This window comes from Leucoraja erinacea, chromosome 28, assembly GCF_028641065.1.
Source record: "Leucoraja erinacea ecotype New England chromosome 28, Leri_hhj_1, whole genome shotgun sequence".
Lineage (NCBI taxonomy): Eukaryota > Metazoa > Chordata > Chondrichthyes > Rajiformes > Rajidae > Leucoraja > Leucoraja erinaceus.
In genome coordinates, this window is record NC_073404.1 from 8,066,627 (window position 1) to 8,080,571 (window position 13,945).

Genomic DNA, 13,945 nt, shown 5'->3' on the forward strand with positions numbered 1-13,945 from the left:
GTAGCAGCAGCAGTAGCAGCAGCAGCAGTAGCAGTAGTAGCAGCAGTAGCAGCAGTAGCAGCAGCAGCAGCAGCAGCAGCAGCAGCAGCAGTAGCAGTAGTAGCAGCAGCAGCAGCAGCAGCAGCAGCAGCAGCAGCAGCAGCAGCAGTAGCAGCAGCAGCAGCAGCAGCAGCAGCAGCAGCAGCAGCAGCAACAGCAGCAGCAGCAGCAGCAGCAGCAGTAGCAGCAGCAGTAGTAGCAGTAGTAGCAGCAGTAGCAGCAGTAGTAGCAGCAGCAGCAGCAGTAGTAGTAACAGCAGCAGTAGCAGCAGCAGCAGCAGCAGCAGCAGCAGTAGCAGTAGCAGCAACAGCAGCAGCAGCAGCAGCAGCAGCAGCAGCAGTAGCAGCAGCAGCATTGCAGGCACACGGACTCTGCATTGACCGCACTGTTATGGCTTTTGCAGGTCTTTGGTCGGGCTTCTTCGTCTGTGTGGTCATACAAGCTGCCTTCTTCCTGGTTGTCATTAGCAAAATTAACTGGAGGAAGGCCTGTGAACAGGTAGCTGCCTCTCCCGGAGATCAGTGTGGCTCCCTCATCCATGCATGGTTTTCCCTGCTCTCGTTACAGTCACGCACTCATACTGCACACAAACAGGCCCTTCAGCCCAGATCATTCAGCTAGTAGGGTTTGAATGCTGCCTGTGTGGTGTTTGCATGTTCTCCCTGTGACCGCGTGGCTTTCCTCCCACACGCTCCGGTTTCATCCCACATCCCAAAGACATGCGGGGTTGTGGATTCATTAGTCTCTGTAAAAAAAATAAAAAAATCCTAAAGTGTAAGAAATGGGTGAACAACAGAGAACTAGTGTGAACGGGTGATCAATAGTTGCCGTGGGCTCGGTGAGCTGAATGGCCTGTCACCACGCTGTATCTTTACATTCAAACTTAAGCGGAAACTCTGAACAGACACAAATGGCGATTTAAAGTGCCTTTGTCAAAGACAAGGGGCGGCACGGTGGCGCAGCGGTAGAGTTGCTGCCTTACAGCGCCAGAGATCCGGGTTCGATCCTGACTACAGGTCCTGTCTGTACAGAGCTTGTACTTTCTCCCCGTGACTTGCGTGAGTTTTCTCTGGGATTTCCGGTTCCCCGCCACAGTCCAAAGACATAAAGGTTTGTAGTCTAATTGGCTTGGTAAAATTGTAAATTGTCCCTAGCGTGTGTAGGATGGAGTTAATGTGCAGGGATCGCTGGTCGGCACGGACTCGGTGGGCTGAATGGCCTGTTTCCGCGCTGGGTCTCTAGACTAAACAAGCTTGAAACTCTGAAATGCTTGCGATATTTCTCGTCCTCTGTTCAATTGCGTCAGTAATTACTACTATCTTTTAGTTTGGACCCCTATCACAAAATGGTTCCATGCTTTAATGTCAGGGTGGATCCATGCAACATGTAACAGATAGAGGACAATCAGTCGCTCAATCGTGTTGTGTTATTCAGTCGGAGGAGCATGGCTGATGTTTGACTTAATTCCTGCTGCCTAATTTATTCCTGTAATTCCTCCTCGCCTAACACAAAACCATCAGCTTTGAAATATTGGCCTCACAATATTGTACCATGTTGGCTGTCGCAGAGTGATGTGGTGCTGGTGTAGAAGGGGCGTTCCTCTGTTCCTCTCTCTTGATGGAACTGTTTGTCTTTCCCTTGAAGGCAATGATTAATGCGGGGATGAAGATAAATGTGGACACTTCTTACAGCTCGGGTAACAGCCCGGTGAACGATATTCCAACAGGTATCAAGATCGCAGTTGTTTTCAGGGAATTAAATAATTCAGGCATTCAAAATTCAGTTTATTGTCACGTGTACAGTGAAAAGTCTTTGTTGCGTGCCATCCAGTTGGAGTCCAAATCCAGTCCAAAATAATTGCCAGGCCCGTTAACTTCCTTCTGGTACAAAAGAGTTGGGTAGATAGTTCTTCCATTTTCCCTTTGTGCATTTGCAAGTACACAAGACAATAGTCACAGAGTCCCCCAGCGTGGAAACAGGCCCTTCGATTCCACTTGCCCAGACCGACCAACATGTCCCATCTACACTTATCCCGCCTGCCTGTGTTTGGTCCTATCCATGTACCTGTCCAAATGTTTCTGATAGTCCTGCCTCAACTACCTCCTCTGCCAGCTCGTTCCATGTACCAACCACACTTTGTGTAAAAAAGTCCTTTTAAATCTTCCCCCCCCTCACCTTAAACCTATGTCCTCTGCTTCTTGATTCCCCTGCTCTGTGTAAAAGACTGTGCTTCTACCCGATCTATTCCCCTCATGGTTTTGTACACCTCTATAAAATCACTCTTCATCCTCCTGCGCACCAAGGAACAAAGTCACAGCCTGCTCAGCCTCCACCTATAGCTCAGGCCCTCAAGTCCTGGCAACATCCTCGTAAATCTTCCATGCACCCTTTCCAGCTTGACCAGATTATTCCACTAACAGGGCGAGCAGGAGAAAGACCACTCACCCCCACAAGCCTGCCCCACCATTCAATGTGATCATTGCTGATCAGTTCCAGGCCTCACCTCCTCTTCTACACCAATTCCCCATCGCCCTCGAGCTTCTTGATCTTCCATCCAAATCGTTGCTACATATACATTCAGCTACCGGAGTTCCCAATGCCGACCCTTGTGCAGCACCACTGGTCCATCCCTGGCCTTCTTGGGCTTCTGCGCTCTGTGTGTTGAGGGATGTCCCACTGAGCCCTCAGTGACGGGCTCCAGGATTCTACCTGGCGCCCAGGCAGTGACGTCAATGGGGGACGGCATGGACTCGATGGGCCGAAAGGCCTGTTCCCACTCTGTATCTCCAAACTAAACTAAATCTAACACGCATAAAAGGCGAGGTACCTGTGGCGTCCTAAGGTCATAAGGAATAGGAGTAGGATTAGGCCATTCGGCCCATCAAGTCTACTCCGCCATTCAATCATGGCTGGCCTATCTCTCCCTCTTAACCCCATTCTCATGCCTTCTCCCCGTAACCCAATGCATTTTGTTGTCACCCGTGTGAAAATGGCCGTTTGACACCCGTGTGAAAATGGGCGTTTGATGGTCAGCGTGGATTTGAACACTGTTCCATGCTGTATCCCTGTACACAAAAATGCTGGAGAAACTCAGCGGGTGCAGCAGCATCTATGGAGCGAAGGAAATAGGCAACGTTTCGGGACGAAACGTTGCCTATTTCCTTCGCTCCATAGATGCTGCTGCACCCGCTGAGTTTCTCCAGCATTTTTGTCTACCTTTGATTTTCCAGCATCTGCAGTTCCGTCCTAAACACTGTATCCCCCGTACAACTGTAATGTTATAAAAAATATATTTTCAATCAGGTTTTCCCTTTGCAGAGGCACGGACGGAGAATATCGCCGTCATTGTGTTGTCCAACCTTAGTCAAGTGGAGAGCAACGCTGACACCGAGCAACTCAGGGAAGAAAGCACCGTGCCCGAAATCGGAGTGACCATCGTCGGCGAAATCTTATCCACAAAGCAACTCATCCTGCGCCGGGGTCTGGCCTTCCTTTCGGGACCCTTGATCCTGGCCGTCGGGCTGGTGGTTCAGTTGACTGTCGTCCACGGGACATAGCCCTTTTGGTGAAAGCGGCTGACGGACGCGGGGAGATCGCGGGGCATTTCAACAGCAAGGGGACCAGCCAGAGGGACACCTTGCCTTGGAGTACAGGCGGTCAGCATGCAACTGGGGCGTCAGTCGGGAATTCTCAGCTGTCCCATCTGGAGTAGTGTGCAGGGGGACCTGGTACACAATCCACAATCCAGCATGGAAAGGTCTCCAAATTTCACACGGAAGGAATCAATGCAAGCGATCAAGCATCTTTAGGTCTAAGTTTATGATTGTCACGTACATCAAGATACAGTGAAACGCTTTTGTTTGCATGCAATGCAATGGAATCAGGCAATACTATATATGAATACTATTAACCCATACACAAGTGCCACAAGTAAAGTAAAGACAGGAAATAGCAGAATATAGTTTCCCAGTACTGTAGAAAAAGTCCAGAGAAACAGTCTAATGTCCACAATGAGATAGGTTGGAGATTCAGGACAGTACCCTCGCTTATACAAGGACCATTCAGAAGTCTGATAACAGAGGGGAAGAAGCTGCTCCTGAGTCTGGTGGTACGTTCTTTGAAGCTTCTGAACCTTCTGCCCGATGGGACTGGAGAGAAGGAATGACCAGTGTAGGAAAAATCCTTGATTGTGTTGGCTGCTTTCCCCAAGGTAGCGTGGAGTCTAGATGGAGTCGACGGTGACAAGTCTGGCCTGTGTGATGGACTGGGCTACATCCACGGCTCTGCAATGTATTGCAGTCTTGGCCTGAGCTGTTCCTAAAACCAAGCTGTGAAGCAAGCTGACAGTGTGCTCTCCATAACGCATCAGCAGAGGTTTGTAAGAGTCATTGGAGACATGCCGAATTTCCCCAGTCTCCTGAGGAAGCAGTGGCATTGGTGTGCTTGGTGGCTCTCGTTTCAATGTCGTTGGTCCACGTCAGGTAGTTGTGGTTACACCTGGAACTTGAAGCTGTCAACCATTCCCATCTCCACATCATGGAAGGTAGACAAAAATGCTGGAGAAACTCAGCGGGTGCAGCAGCATCTATGGAACGAAGGAACTAGGCAACGTTTCGGGCCGAAACCCTTCTTCAGACCACATCATTGATGCTGATCGGGGAGTGTACTCCACCACTCTTCCTGAAGTCGAGAACAAGCTCCTTCATCTTGCTGACCATGAGGGAGAGGTTGATGTCCTGACACCATGTTACGGAGCTCCCTGATCTCCTCCCTGTACTCACAACTCAGATACTCCGATGCTGTCCAAATTTGCATTGTATTGCCGCAAGTTTAATGTTCAGTTAAGGACTCGTAGATGCAGTAGCGATCCAGTTTACATTCGTTATGTTCAGGGGTTAAAATCCAACAAACGTTCCAGACGTCAACATTGAGGACCACAATTATTAATACAGTAAAATATGCTCTTCTCTGCCAGATATAGTGGACTTCTTTACACTCTCCCTCCAGAGGAGGCACAAGAGACTGTAGATGCTGGAATCTGGAGCGAAGAAAGGAAGAGTAGCTGGAGGAACCAGGATTTAGGTTTATTATGGCCATGAACAGTGAAAAGCTTTTATTTCTGTGAAAACCAAACAAAACTACTCTTGAATACAAGCCAAACACAAACACAATGGTAGAGAAATATTTTAGATTTACAAGTGGAAAAGAGATTTACAAGAGTGGGGAGATTATATTGGATGATAGTGGACCCTCCCCATGGACCAGCTAAACAAAGAGCGGCCACACTCGGACGCCATCTTGTTAGGGTTCCAGCAGGTCTGTAAAGGCCCTGTCCCACTTAGGAGACCTAAACAGCAACCTCTGGTGACCTTGCCCGCCACCCAAGGTTTCCATGAGGTCTCCGGAGGTTTTGGTCACTCTCCCTAATGGTCGAAAGTGGTTTCCGCGTGGTCGAGGCTTCATCTAGGTTGCTGCTAGTTTATCATCGTGAATAATACCGGCCTCGACTAAAAATAGGTCGCCGTTTTAAAAATCGATCATTTTTTAGTCGCAGGTCTAGTCGAAGCCGGTTTTCTTCATAGTTGAGGAAGGTTTTCAACATATGTGTGGGAGGTGGTAGGAGGTTGCAGGGCAAGGTCATCAGAGGTTGCTGTTTAGGTCTCCTAAGTGGGACAGGCCCTTTTCATCCGTGGGGGGAGTGGACAGCCGACATCTTGATTTAGTTTAGTTTGGTTTCGAGGCACAGTGTGGAAACAGGCCCTTTCTGCCCACAGAGCTGGAATCCTACACACAAGGGACAATTTACAGAAGCCAATTAACCGGAAACCGGAGCACCCGGAGAAAACCCACTCGGTCACAGGGAGAACGTACAAACTCCGTACAGGCAACACCCGTAGCCAGGATTGAACTCGGGTCTCTGGCGCTGTGAGGCAGCAACTCTATCGCTGTGCCACCCTTGATCCAACATGCCTACTGTCCATTCCCTCCACAGATGCTGCCTGACCCGCTGAGTTCCTCCAGCAACTCTTCCTTTTGTTTCGCTCCAGTTCCCTGTGCACTTGGTCACCAGACGTCAAATGGTGGACTATTGTGTTAAGTGGTGATTATTAGGCAGTGTGAAGCAATGATCATTGGTGTGAAGCAGGTATTATTCTGCTGCTGCAGGAGCTTGCTTGTGCGCTTGAGGTTAACGAGACTGATGGTGATGGTCACAGACTCAGCAGGAGTTAATTGCTTTTTGAAAGGGTGGGGGCAAGAATTTTGACAGCTGGATTGCGAACTGCTGACTTGGGAACCTCTGGCAACGGCCCATGATGGCTTTGAGAGGGATGGGGATCTTCAAACCTTCCGAGGCAGTGGAAGCCCATCAGATTCCAGAAGATGCGTGTGGGAAGGAACTGCAGATGCTGGTTTACACCGAAGATAGTCACAAAATGCTGGAGTAACTCAGTGGGTCGGGCAGCATCCCTGGGGAACATAGAGTCATTCAGCTTGGAAACAGGCCCTTCAGTCCAACTTGCCCACTCCGAACAACATAATCCACCTACTCTAGTCCCACCTGATAGTATTTGGCCCACATCCCCTAAACCTATTACACCCATGTACCTGTCTAAATATTTTTTATACATTAAACCTTTAAACAAGGATAGGCGATGTTGAGGATTGGGACCATTCTTCAGACTGATGACTATTGGAAACCTGTTTTCCAATGTCAAAGTCCAGATCTGGTAGATGGATTCCCTTTATAAAAGTATAAAGGATTTTTTTTTTTTAAATGCCACATTATTGCAAAATTCAGGTTTTGCAAAATTCAGGTGAACCCAACAGTACCTTCTTCCACTGGGAAGATGAGTTGAGATGAGATACTTTTATTTGTCACATGACAAATCACAGCGAGATGCGTTGGTTTGCAAACCGAGGCATTCAAAGATCCTCCATGTTCTCGACGGCCCTCCACTCCGGGTCCTCAGCGTGATGCGGAGATACCAGACATATCTTCCTCGACCCCTTTGTTTAATGACCCTGTGACATGGGGCTGGACTGGCTGATGATCTGCAATAATTATTGGGTTCTGAGGGCTATTAAGTGCCGAGAGCTATGACCTGCTGTTCCCTGAGTTTAAGGTTATGGGGAGAAGGCAGGAGAATGGGTTTAGGGGGAAAGATAGATCAGCCACGATAGAATGGTGAGGTAGACTAGATGGGCAGAATTACAGTGATGGTGAATGGATGGTCTCCTCGGTGCCTCGTACCTCGGTGACTGCCAATCACCACCCCCCCCCCCGGACACTTATTATTATTATTATTTATTCAATCGTTTGCTATGTCGCTCTTCAAGGGAGATGCTAAATGCATTTCGTTGTCTCTGTACTGTACACTGACAATGACAATTAAATTGAATCTGAAATGGTCAGGGGCATTCTTGTGAATTGAAAGATGTCTGTGAACTCTCCCACTAGTTGGCCCCAAGGACACTGTCAGCGACTCCATCTGGGCCAGTGGGTTCACCCTCGAGAAGGCCATTCATGCTTCTGCAACAGTGACCCTGGGAACAGGCAGACCCAAGTGTGTGGGGACTGATGCCATTGCCCTACTGCTCAACGCGAGCAAAGAATGCATCAGGTTCATCGAGGAGAGCGGCACTGTCACCAGTGCTGCTGCCCGACTTGCTTCTCGTAGTTGCATTGTAAATCTACCATCGACATGAACGAAAAGCGGACTAACCCGAGAAAGCTGAGAAGCAAAGAACATACATCATGATAAGTCAAAACTTTATTTATCCCAGGAAGGAAATTGGTCTGGAAAGAGTCATAAAATATAACATCATCCATGAAACTTAAAATGCAAAGATTTTGGGGAAGGGGGGGGGTGTCAGTGTACCCCACGACTGAAGGGGGAGGAGTTGTACAGTTTGATATCCGCAGGGAAGAAGGATCTCCTGTGGCGTTCTGTGCTGCATCTTGGTGGAACCAGTCTGTTGCTGAAGGTGCTCCTCAGGTTGACCAGTGTGTCACGGAGGGGGTGAGCTGTATTGTCCAAGATGCTCCACTGTTTGAGGAGCATCCTCCCCTCCAGACCACCTCCAGTGAATACAACTCCACCCAAACTCTGAGGTAACTGTGAAAGGGAACCATCCATTTCCCTGGATTCATCTTATTTAAGAGTATACTTTTATATGCTGACTTATCTAAATAATGTTTATTTTGTGAACTATTTTTGATCATTAATAATGTATAATGTAAAACAAAGTGAGATTCCACTGGACGTGCATCCTCTCTGCATTGAACTTCATTTGATGCGGATATTTGTATCTTGGGATTCACTGAGCCTTCCTGATGTCAACTACTGAAGGATGGTGACAATGGGGAGAGATGTTAGCTGGCGGGTATCTGAGAATACTAACCACTCTATTGGAGGAATAGATCGGGTAGATGCACAGAGTCTCGTGCCCAGAGTAGGTGAATCGAGGACCAGAGGACATAGGTTCAAGGTGAAGGGGAAAAGATTTAATAGGAATCTAAGGGGTAACACTTTCACACAGAGGGTGGTGGGTGCATGGAACAAGTTGCCAGAGGAGGTAGTTGAGACTGGGACTGCCAACATTTAAAAAGCAATTAGACAGGTACATGGATAGGACAGGTTTGGAGGGTTATGTACCAAATGCAGCTGGTGGGACATGTTGGCCGGTGTGGGCAAGTTGGGCAGGAGGGCCTGTTTCCACACTGTATCACTCTGATTCTATGTTTCTAAGCAGAACAAGCCTTTAATCCATCCTCCATCTAGGATTTTATTTGCTGCGGTTCTTCACATGTTTAATTTCTCCATCATCTTCCCACACTTTAGCGCCATTGTACAGAGGGTGGTGGGTGCCTGGAACGTGCTGTAGGGGGTGGTGGTGGAGGCACTGTGATGTTTAAGAAACTTTTGGATAGGCACATGGATATGCATATGGAGGGATATGAATCACATGGGTAGGACGTGTGTGTGGGTGTGTGTGTGTGTGGTCTTGTCTTGGGATATATGATGCTTGCTCCACACCTTCCTCTCTCTCTCAGTAAGGTGTGGACTCCACACACTCTCCACCTCCTGCAGTGCATGGATCCTCAGGCTGGTACTCCTTAACCAGCCCTGCTGTTTTTGAGTAGTCGCCTCTTTCATGAGACATTAAACCAAGAACCCTCTGTGGAATAATGACAGCAACAACATTTCTGGAGGAGAAATACGTTGGCAGCAGACTTCTGCATTATGTCTATGATCAGGCACATGGATATGCAAGGAATGGAGGTTTACGGATCAGCTCCAAGCAAGTAAGAGTTGGGATTGGCATCATGTTCAGCAAAGGCATTGTGGGCTGAAGGGCCTGTTTCTGTGTTCTCTGAACATGTGCCAATAGTGCTATCAAGCCGTGTTTAGTCTGAGGAAGGGTCTGAACCCAAAACGTCACCTATTTTGTTTTTCTCCAGAGATACTGCTTGACCCGCTGAGTTATACCAGCTTTTTGTGTCTATCTTCGATTTAAACCAGCACCTGCTTTACCTCCCAAACACAATTATTCACCAATGACCTGTCCATCGATACCCAGCTTGGGAAACACGGGCCGCTTGGCCAAGATATCTTCACAGCCTTGGGCCAAAGAGCTGAAGTGCAAGGTGGGAGATAATGACTACATGCCCTTGACATCAAGGTAGTGGTTGACCGAGTGTGGCATGAAGTGCTCTAGTGGGCGTCAAGAGAAAAGCACTCCGTGGTCAGGATCGAACCCGAGTTTCAGGCAGTAACTCTACCACTCCGCCACCCTGCCGTCCAGCAGTCTGAAGAAGGGTCTCGACCCAAAACGTCACCCATTCCTTCTCTCCAGAGATGCTGCCTGTCCCGATGAGTTACTCCAGCTTTTTGTGTCTAACTTCAGTAGTTTAGTTTAGAGATCCCAAGTCCGCACTGACCAGCGAGCCCCGTAAACTAGCACTATCCTACACTAGGGACAATTTACAATTTTGAGCAAAGCCAATGAACCTAGAAACCTGTACGTCTTTGGGGTGTGGTAGGCACACGGAGACAACCCATGCGGTCACGGGGAGAACGTACAAACTCTGTACAGGCAGCACTCGTAGTTAGGATTGAACCGGGGCGCGTGTCCCTAGAAAGGGAACACACAGTGTCCACGGGGAACTGTGGAGGCCTTCTGTAAACGCTGGTCACCACAGGAGGTTGAATATATTATAGATAAAAATGTTAATATTTTAATTTGATAATTTTGTTTTAAGTGTTTTTCTAAATTGTTTGAGCTTTGTACCTTCCCTTGTAAATTGTACATTTGTTTGAAAATCTAATAAAAAATATTTACGGGAAAAAAAAGAAAGAAAAAAGGGCCTCACTACAGGAGTCTCTCTCTCCTGTGCCTTAAACTGCTTCAGCTGTGACCTTGTTCCCGTCAGGAGGTTGGAAGTGGGGAAGTTCACTGACAATTATATGATGATAAGTCGAGAGGGGCAAGGTCTAACGAAGATGTGCGGGGCAAGATTTTATACGCAGTGGGTGCCTGGAACGTGCTGCCAAGGCTGGTGGTGTTGGCAGATGTGATAATGGCATTAAAGGACTTTTGGACAGGCAGAGAATGGAGGGATATGGATCATATTGTACTCGCTAGAATTTAGGAGATTGAGGGGGGATCTTATAGAAACTTTCAAAATTCTTAAGGGGTTGGACAGGCTAGATGCAGGAAGATTGTTCCCGATGTTGGGGAAGTCCAGGACAAGGGGTCACAGCTTAAGGATAGAGGGGAAATCCTTTAGGACCGAGATGAGAAAAACTTTTTTCCTCACAGAGAGTGGTGAATCGCTGGAACTCTCTGCCACGGAAGGTAGTTGAGGCCAGTTCATTGGCTATATTTAAGAGGGAGTTAGATGTGGCCCTTGTGGCTAAAGGGATCAGGGGGTATGGAGAGAAGGCAGGTACGGGATACTGAGTTGGATGATCAGCCATGATCATATTGAATGGCGGTGCAGGCTCGAAGGGCCGAATGGCCTACTCCTGCACCTATTTTCTATGTTTCTATATGCAGGCAGATGAGAGTTGGTCTTGGCATGGTGTTTGGCACGGGCATGGTGGGCTGAAGGGCCTGTTCCCAAGCTGCCCTGTTCTATATTCGGTTCCCTTCAGTCATTGAAACCGCCCATGGCTACCTGCAGCAAGTCTAGGTCGGCATTCAGGCACGGACGGGCTGGCAAGTGGCAAGGAATATTTCAACCGCAAATGTGGACATTTCCAACAAGAGAGACTCTCATTACCGACCCTTGATTATCAATGACTTTACCTTTACTAAACCCAGCACCATAAAAGTCACAAAAATGTTGGAGGAACTCAGCGGGTGAGGCAGCATCTATGGAGTGAAGGAAATAGGCAACGTTTCGTCCCGAAACGTTGCCTATTTCCTTCGCTCCATTGATGCTGCCTCACCCGCTGAGCTTCTCCAGCATTTTTGTCTACCTTCGATTTTTCCAGCATCTGCAGTTCCTTCTGAAACTTCTTAACCATAAAAGTCACCATAGTCCAGAAACTCACCTGTGCCAACCATGTACCATTTGGAGGATTGGGGTTGGTCCTGCAGCAACTGACTCATCTCGTGACACCCTAAAAACCCACTGATGAGATACAAGTAGCAAAGACACACAGCAGGGAACAGGCCCTTCGGCCCAACTAATCCATGCCGACCATGATCCAATGGGTGCGGCTCCATCAACTCTCAAGAGGTTCAACCTTATCATGGAAGAAACATCAAGTTTGAATGACCCACCCCCCAAATCTCCCCCGCCCCTAATTCACCGCTCGTTCACTAAACCACTGGCATGCCGTGGCACCAACATGTACCGTCTCCCATCACCTCCAACCCACACAACAACCCCACTCAGACACTTGGAAATCCATCGCTATATCTAAAGGTCTATGTCCTGGAACTCCCTTGCCAACAGCATGGTAGGAGGTTCATGAGGCAGCTCACACCAACTTCCCTGTAGGGGTTAGAGATGGGTAATAAATGCAGGCCCACGTCCCAAAAACCCAATTAGGATTGGCAAGAGATGCAATGCACGTCCACCGGTCTATATTCTGCATTTAGCACAAAGACAAACCTCCATCAGCAACATGTGCCTCACGTCAGTTTTTAGTTTTAGAGACAAGGCATGAAAACAGGCCCCTCAGCCCAATGAGTCTGCGCTGACCAGCAACTCACACTAATTCTACCCTACACACTATGGACAGTTTACAGAGGCCAATTAACCTACAAACCCGCACGTCTTTGGAGTGTGGAAGGAAACCGGAGCATCTGGAGAAAACATGGGGTCACAGCGAGAATGTGCAAACTCCGCACAGACAGCATCCGAGGTCAGGAGCCATCTGATCCAGCCTTCTCTTGAACCTTGACTGGCAGCTTAGTGGCTGAAAATTGGAATGTACGCTTAATTTTTGGTGTTTAATTTGCCTAATCAATATCAATAGAATGGGTCACCTAGATAACACGCTGGCCATTCAATAACACAAGCCTCCCCTCCTGACCCCGACTTCACACCGCTGCTTTTTCATTTGCTCTCTCTCTCTCAAAGACCACCAACCACATTGAGCTGTCAAGCCAGCACCACACAATGGTGCTGGATCCATGTTCCGTCAAGGCTGGGTGGACAATGTCCATTGATGCAGCAGTGAGCCTGCGGAATCCAGCCCAGTGCATTACAGCTCTCTCTGTGCATTGGTGGCAAAGAAGGGAATAAAAAGAAAACATGTTTAATAGTATTTAATTGTGTTGTATGTTTACGCCAACCTAGCTGTGTGAAGAAGCCTTGAATCATAGAACCATAGAAAATTGGTGCAGGAGGAGGCCATTCGGCCCTGCGAGCCAGCACCGCCATTCATCATGATCATGGCTGATCATCCCCAATCAATAACCCGTGCCTACCTTCTCCCCATATCCCTTGAGGGGAGAGTGCAGCCCCTAGAGCTCTATCTAACTCGCTCTTAAATGCATCCAGTGACTTGGCCTCCACTGCCCTCTGTGTCAGATTTGGTGATTTCCAAGAACTCAACATGCAACACATTTGGGCAGTGTCGCGATAGAGTTGCTGCCTTACAGCGCCAGAGAGCCGGGTTCAATCCCGACTACGGGTGCTGTTGGTACGGAGTTTGTACGTTCTCCCCGTGACCTGTGTGGGTTGTCTTTGGGTGCTCCAGTTTCCTACCACACTCCAAAGACGTACAGGTTTGTAGGTTAATTGGCTTTGGTGAAATTGTAGTGTGTGTGTGTGTGTAGGATAGTGTTAGTTTACGGGGATCGTTGCTCGGCACGGACTCGGTGGACCAAAGGGTCTGTTTCCGCGCTCTATCTCTGAACTAAACTAAAGAAATTTGCAGATGCTGGTTTAGATTTAAAAAAGCCACAAAGTGCTGGAGTAACTTAGCAGGCAGCATCTCTGGATAAGATATGAATAGGTCACAATTGTCCCTGGTGAGTGTCGGATACAGTTAGCGTACAGGGATCACTGGTTGGCGTGGACTCAGTGGGCTGAAGGGCCTGTAGATCAACCATATTAATCTCTGTCAATATAACCTTCACCACATATATTATGCATGGTACACATTCCAGCAGGTAATCCAGTCCGGGATTTGAGTATGGAATGTAGCTACTGATAACCTGCTGGTCCCTGAGTTCAGCAGCCTGGAAGATGATGCACCGAGTGCTGCAGGATGTATCCTCTCTACATAGATTTTACTAAATGCTTTGCAGTTCACCTAATACTTTGTTTCCGCGCTGTATCTCTAAACTAAACTAAACATGTTCAGTTGGACTGTCGGGCAATAACAATGGGTCTTCTGTCTTCGATAAAGCTCGCAATACGAGCTTTATTTCCAGCGAGAGT

General features: G+C 48.1%; 1 protein-coding gene across 3 annotated transcripts in view; it reads left to right on the forward strand.

The window, feature by feature from the left end:
* The window catches only part of LOC129710557 (multidrug and toxin extrusion protein 1-like), a 51,949-nt gene extending 45,140 nt beyond the window's left edge, over positions 1-6,809 (forward strand). The window contains exons 15-17 of one of the 3 annotated variants that reach the window (XM_055657632.1): positions 443-537; positions 1,684-1,765; positions 3,358-6,809. In XM_055657632.1, the coding sequence (XP_055513607.1) occupies positions 443-537; positions 1,684-1,765; positions 3,358-3,596 (416 nt within the window). In that variant the 3' untranslated portion in view covers positions 3,597-6,809. Of the gene's footprint in view, positions 1-442; positions 538-1,683; positions 1,795-3,357 lie in introns of those variants that run through there. The other 2 variants (XR_008725691.1, XM_055657633.1) reach the window with 2 other exon arrangements.
* The last annotated feature ends 7,136 nt before the right edge of the window (positions 6,810-13,945 follow it).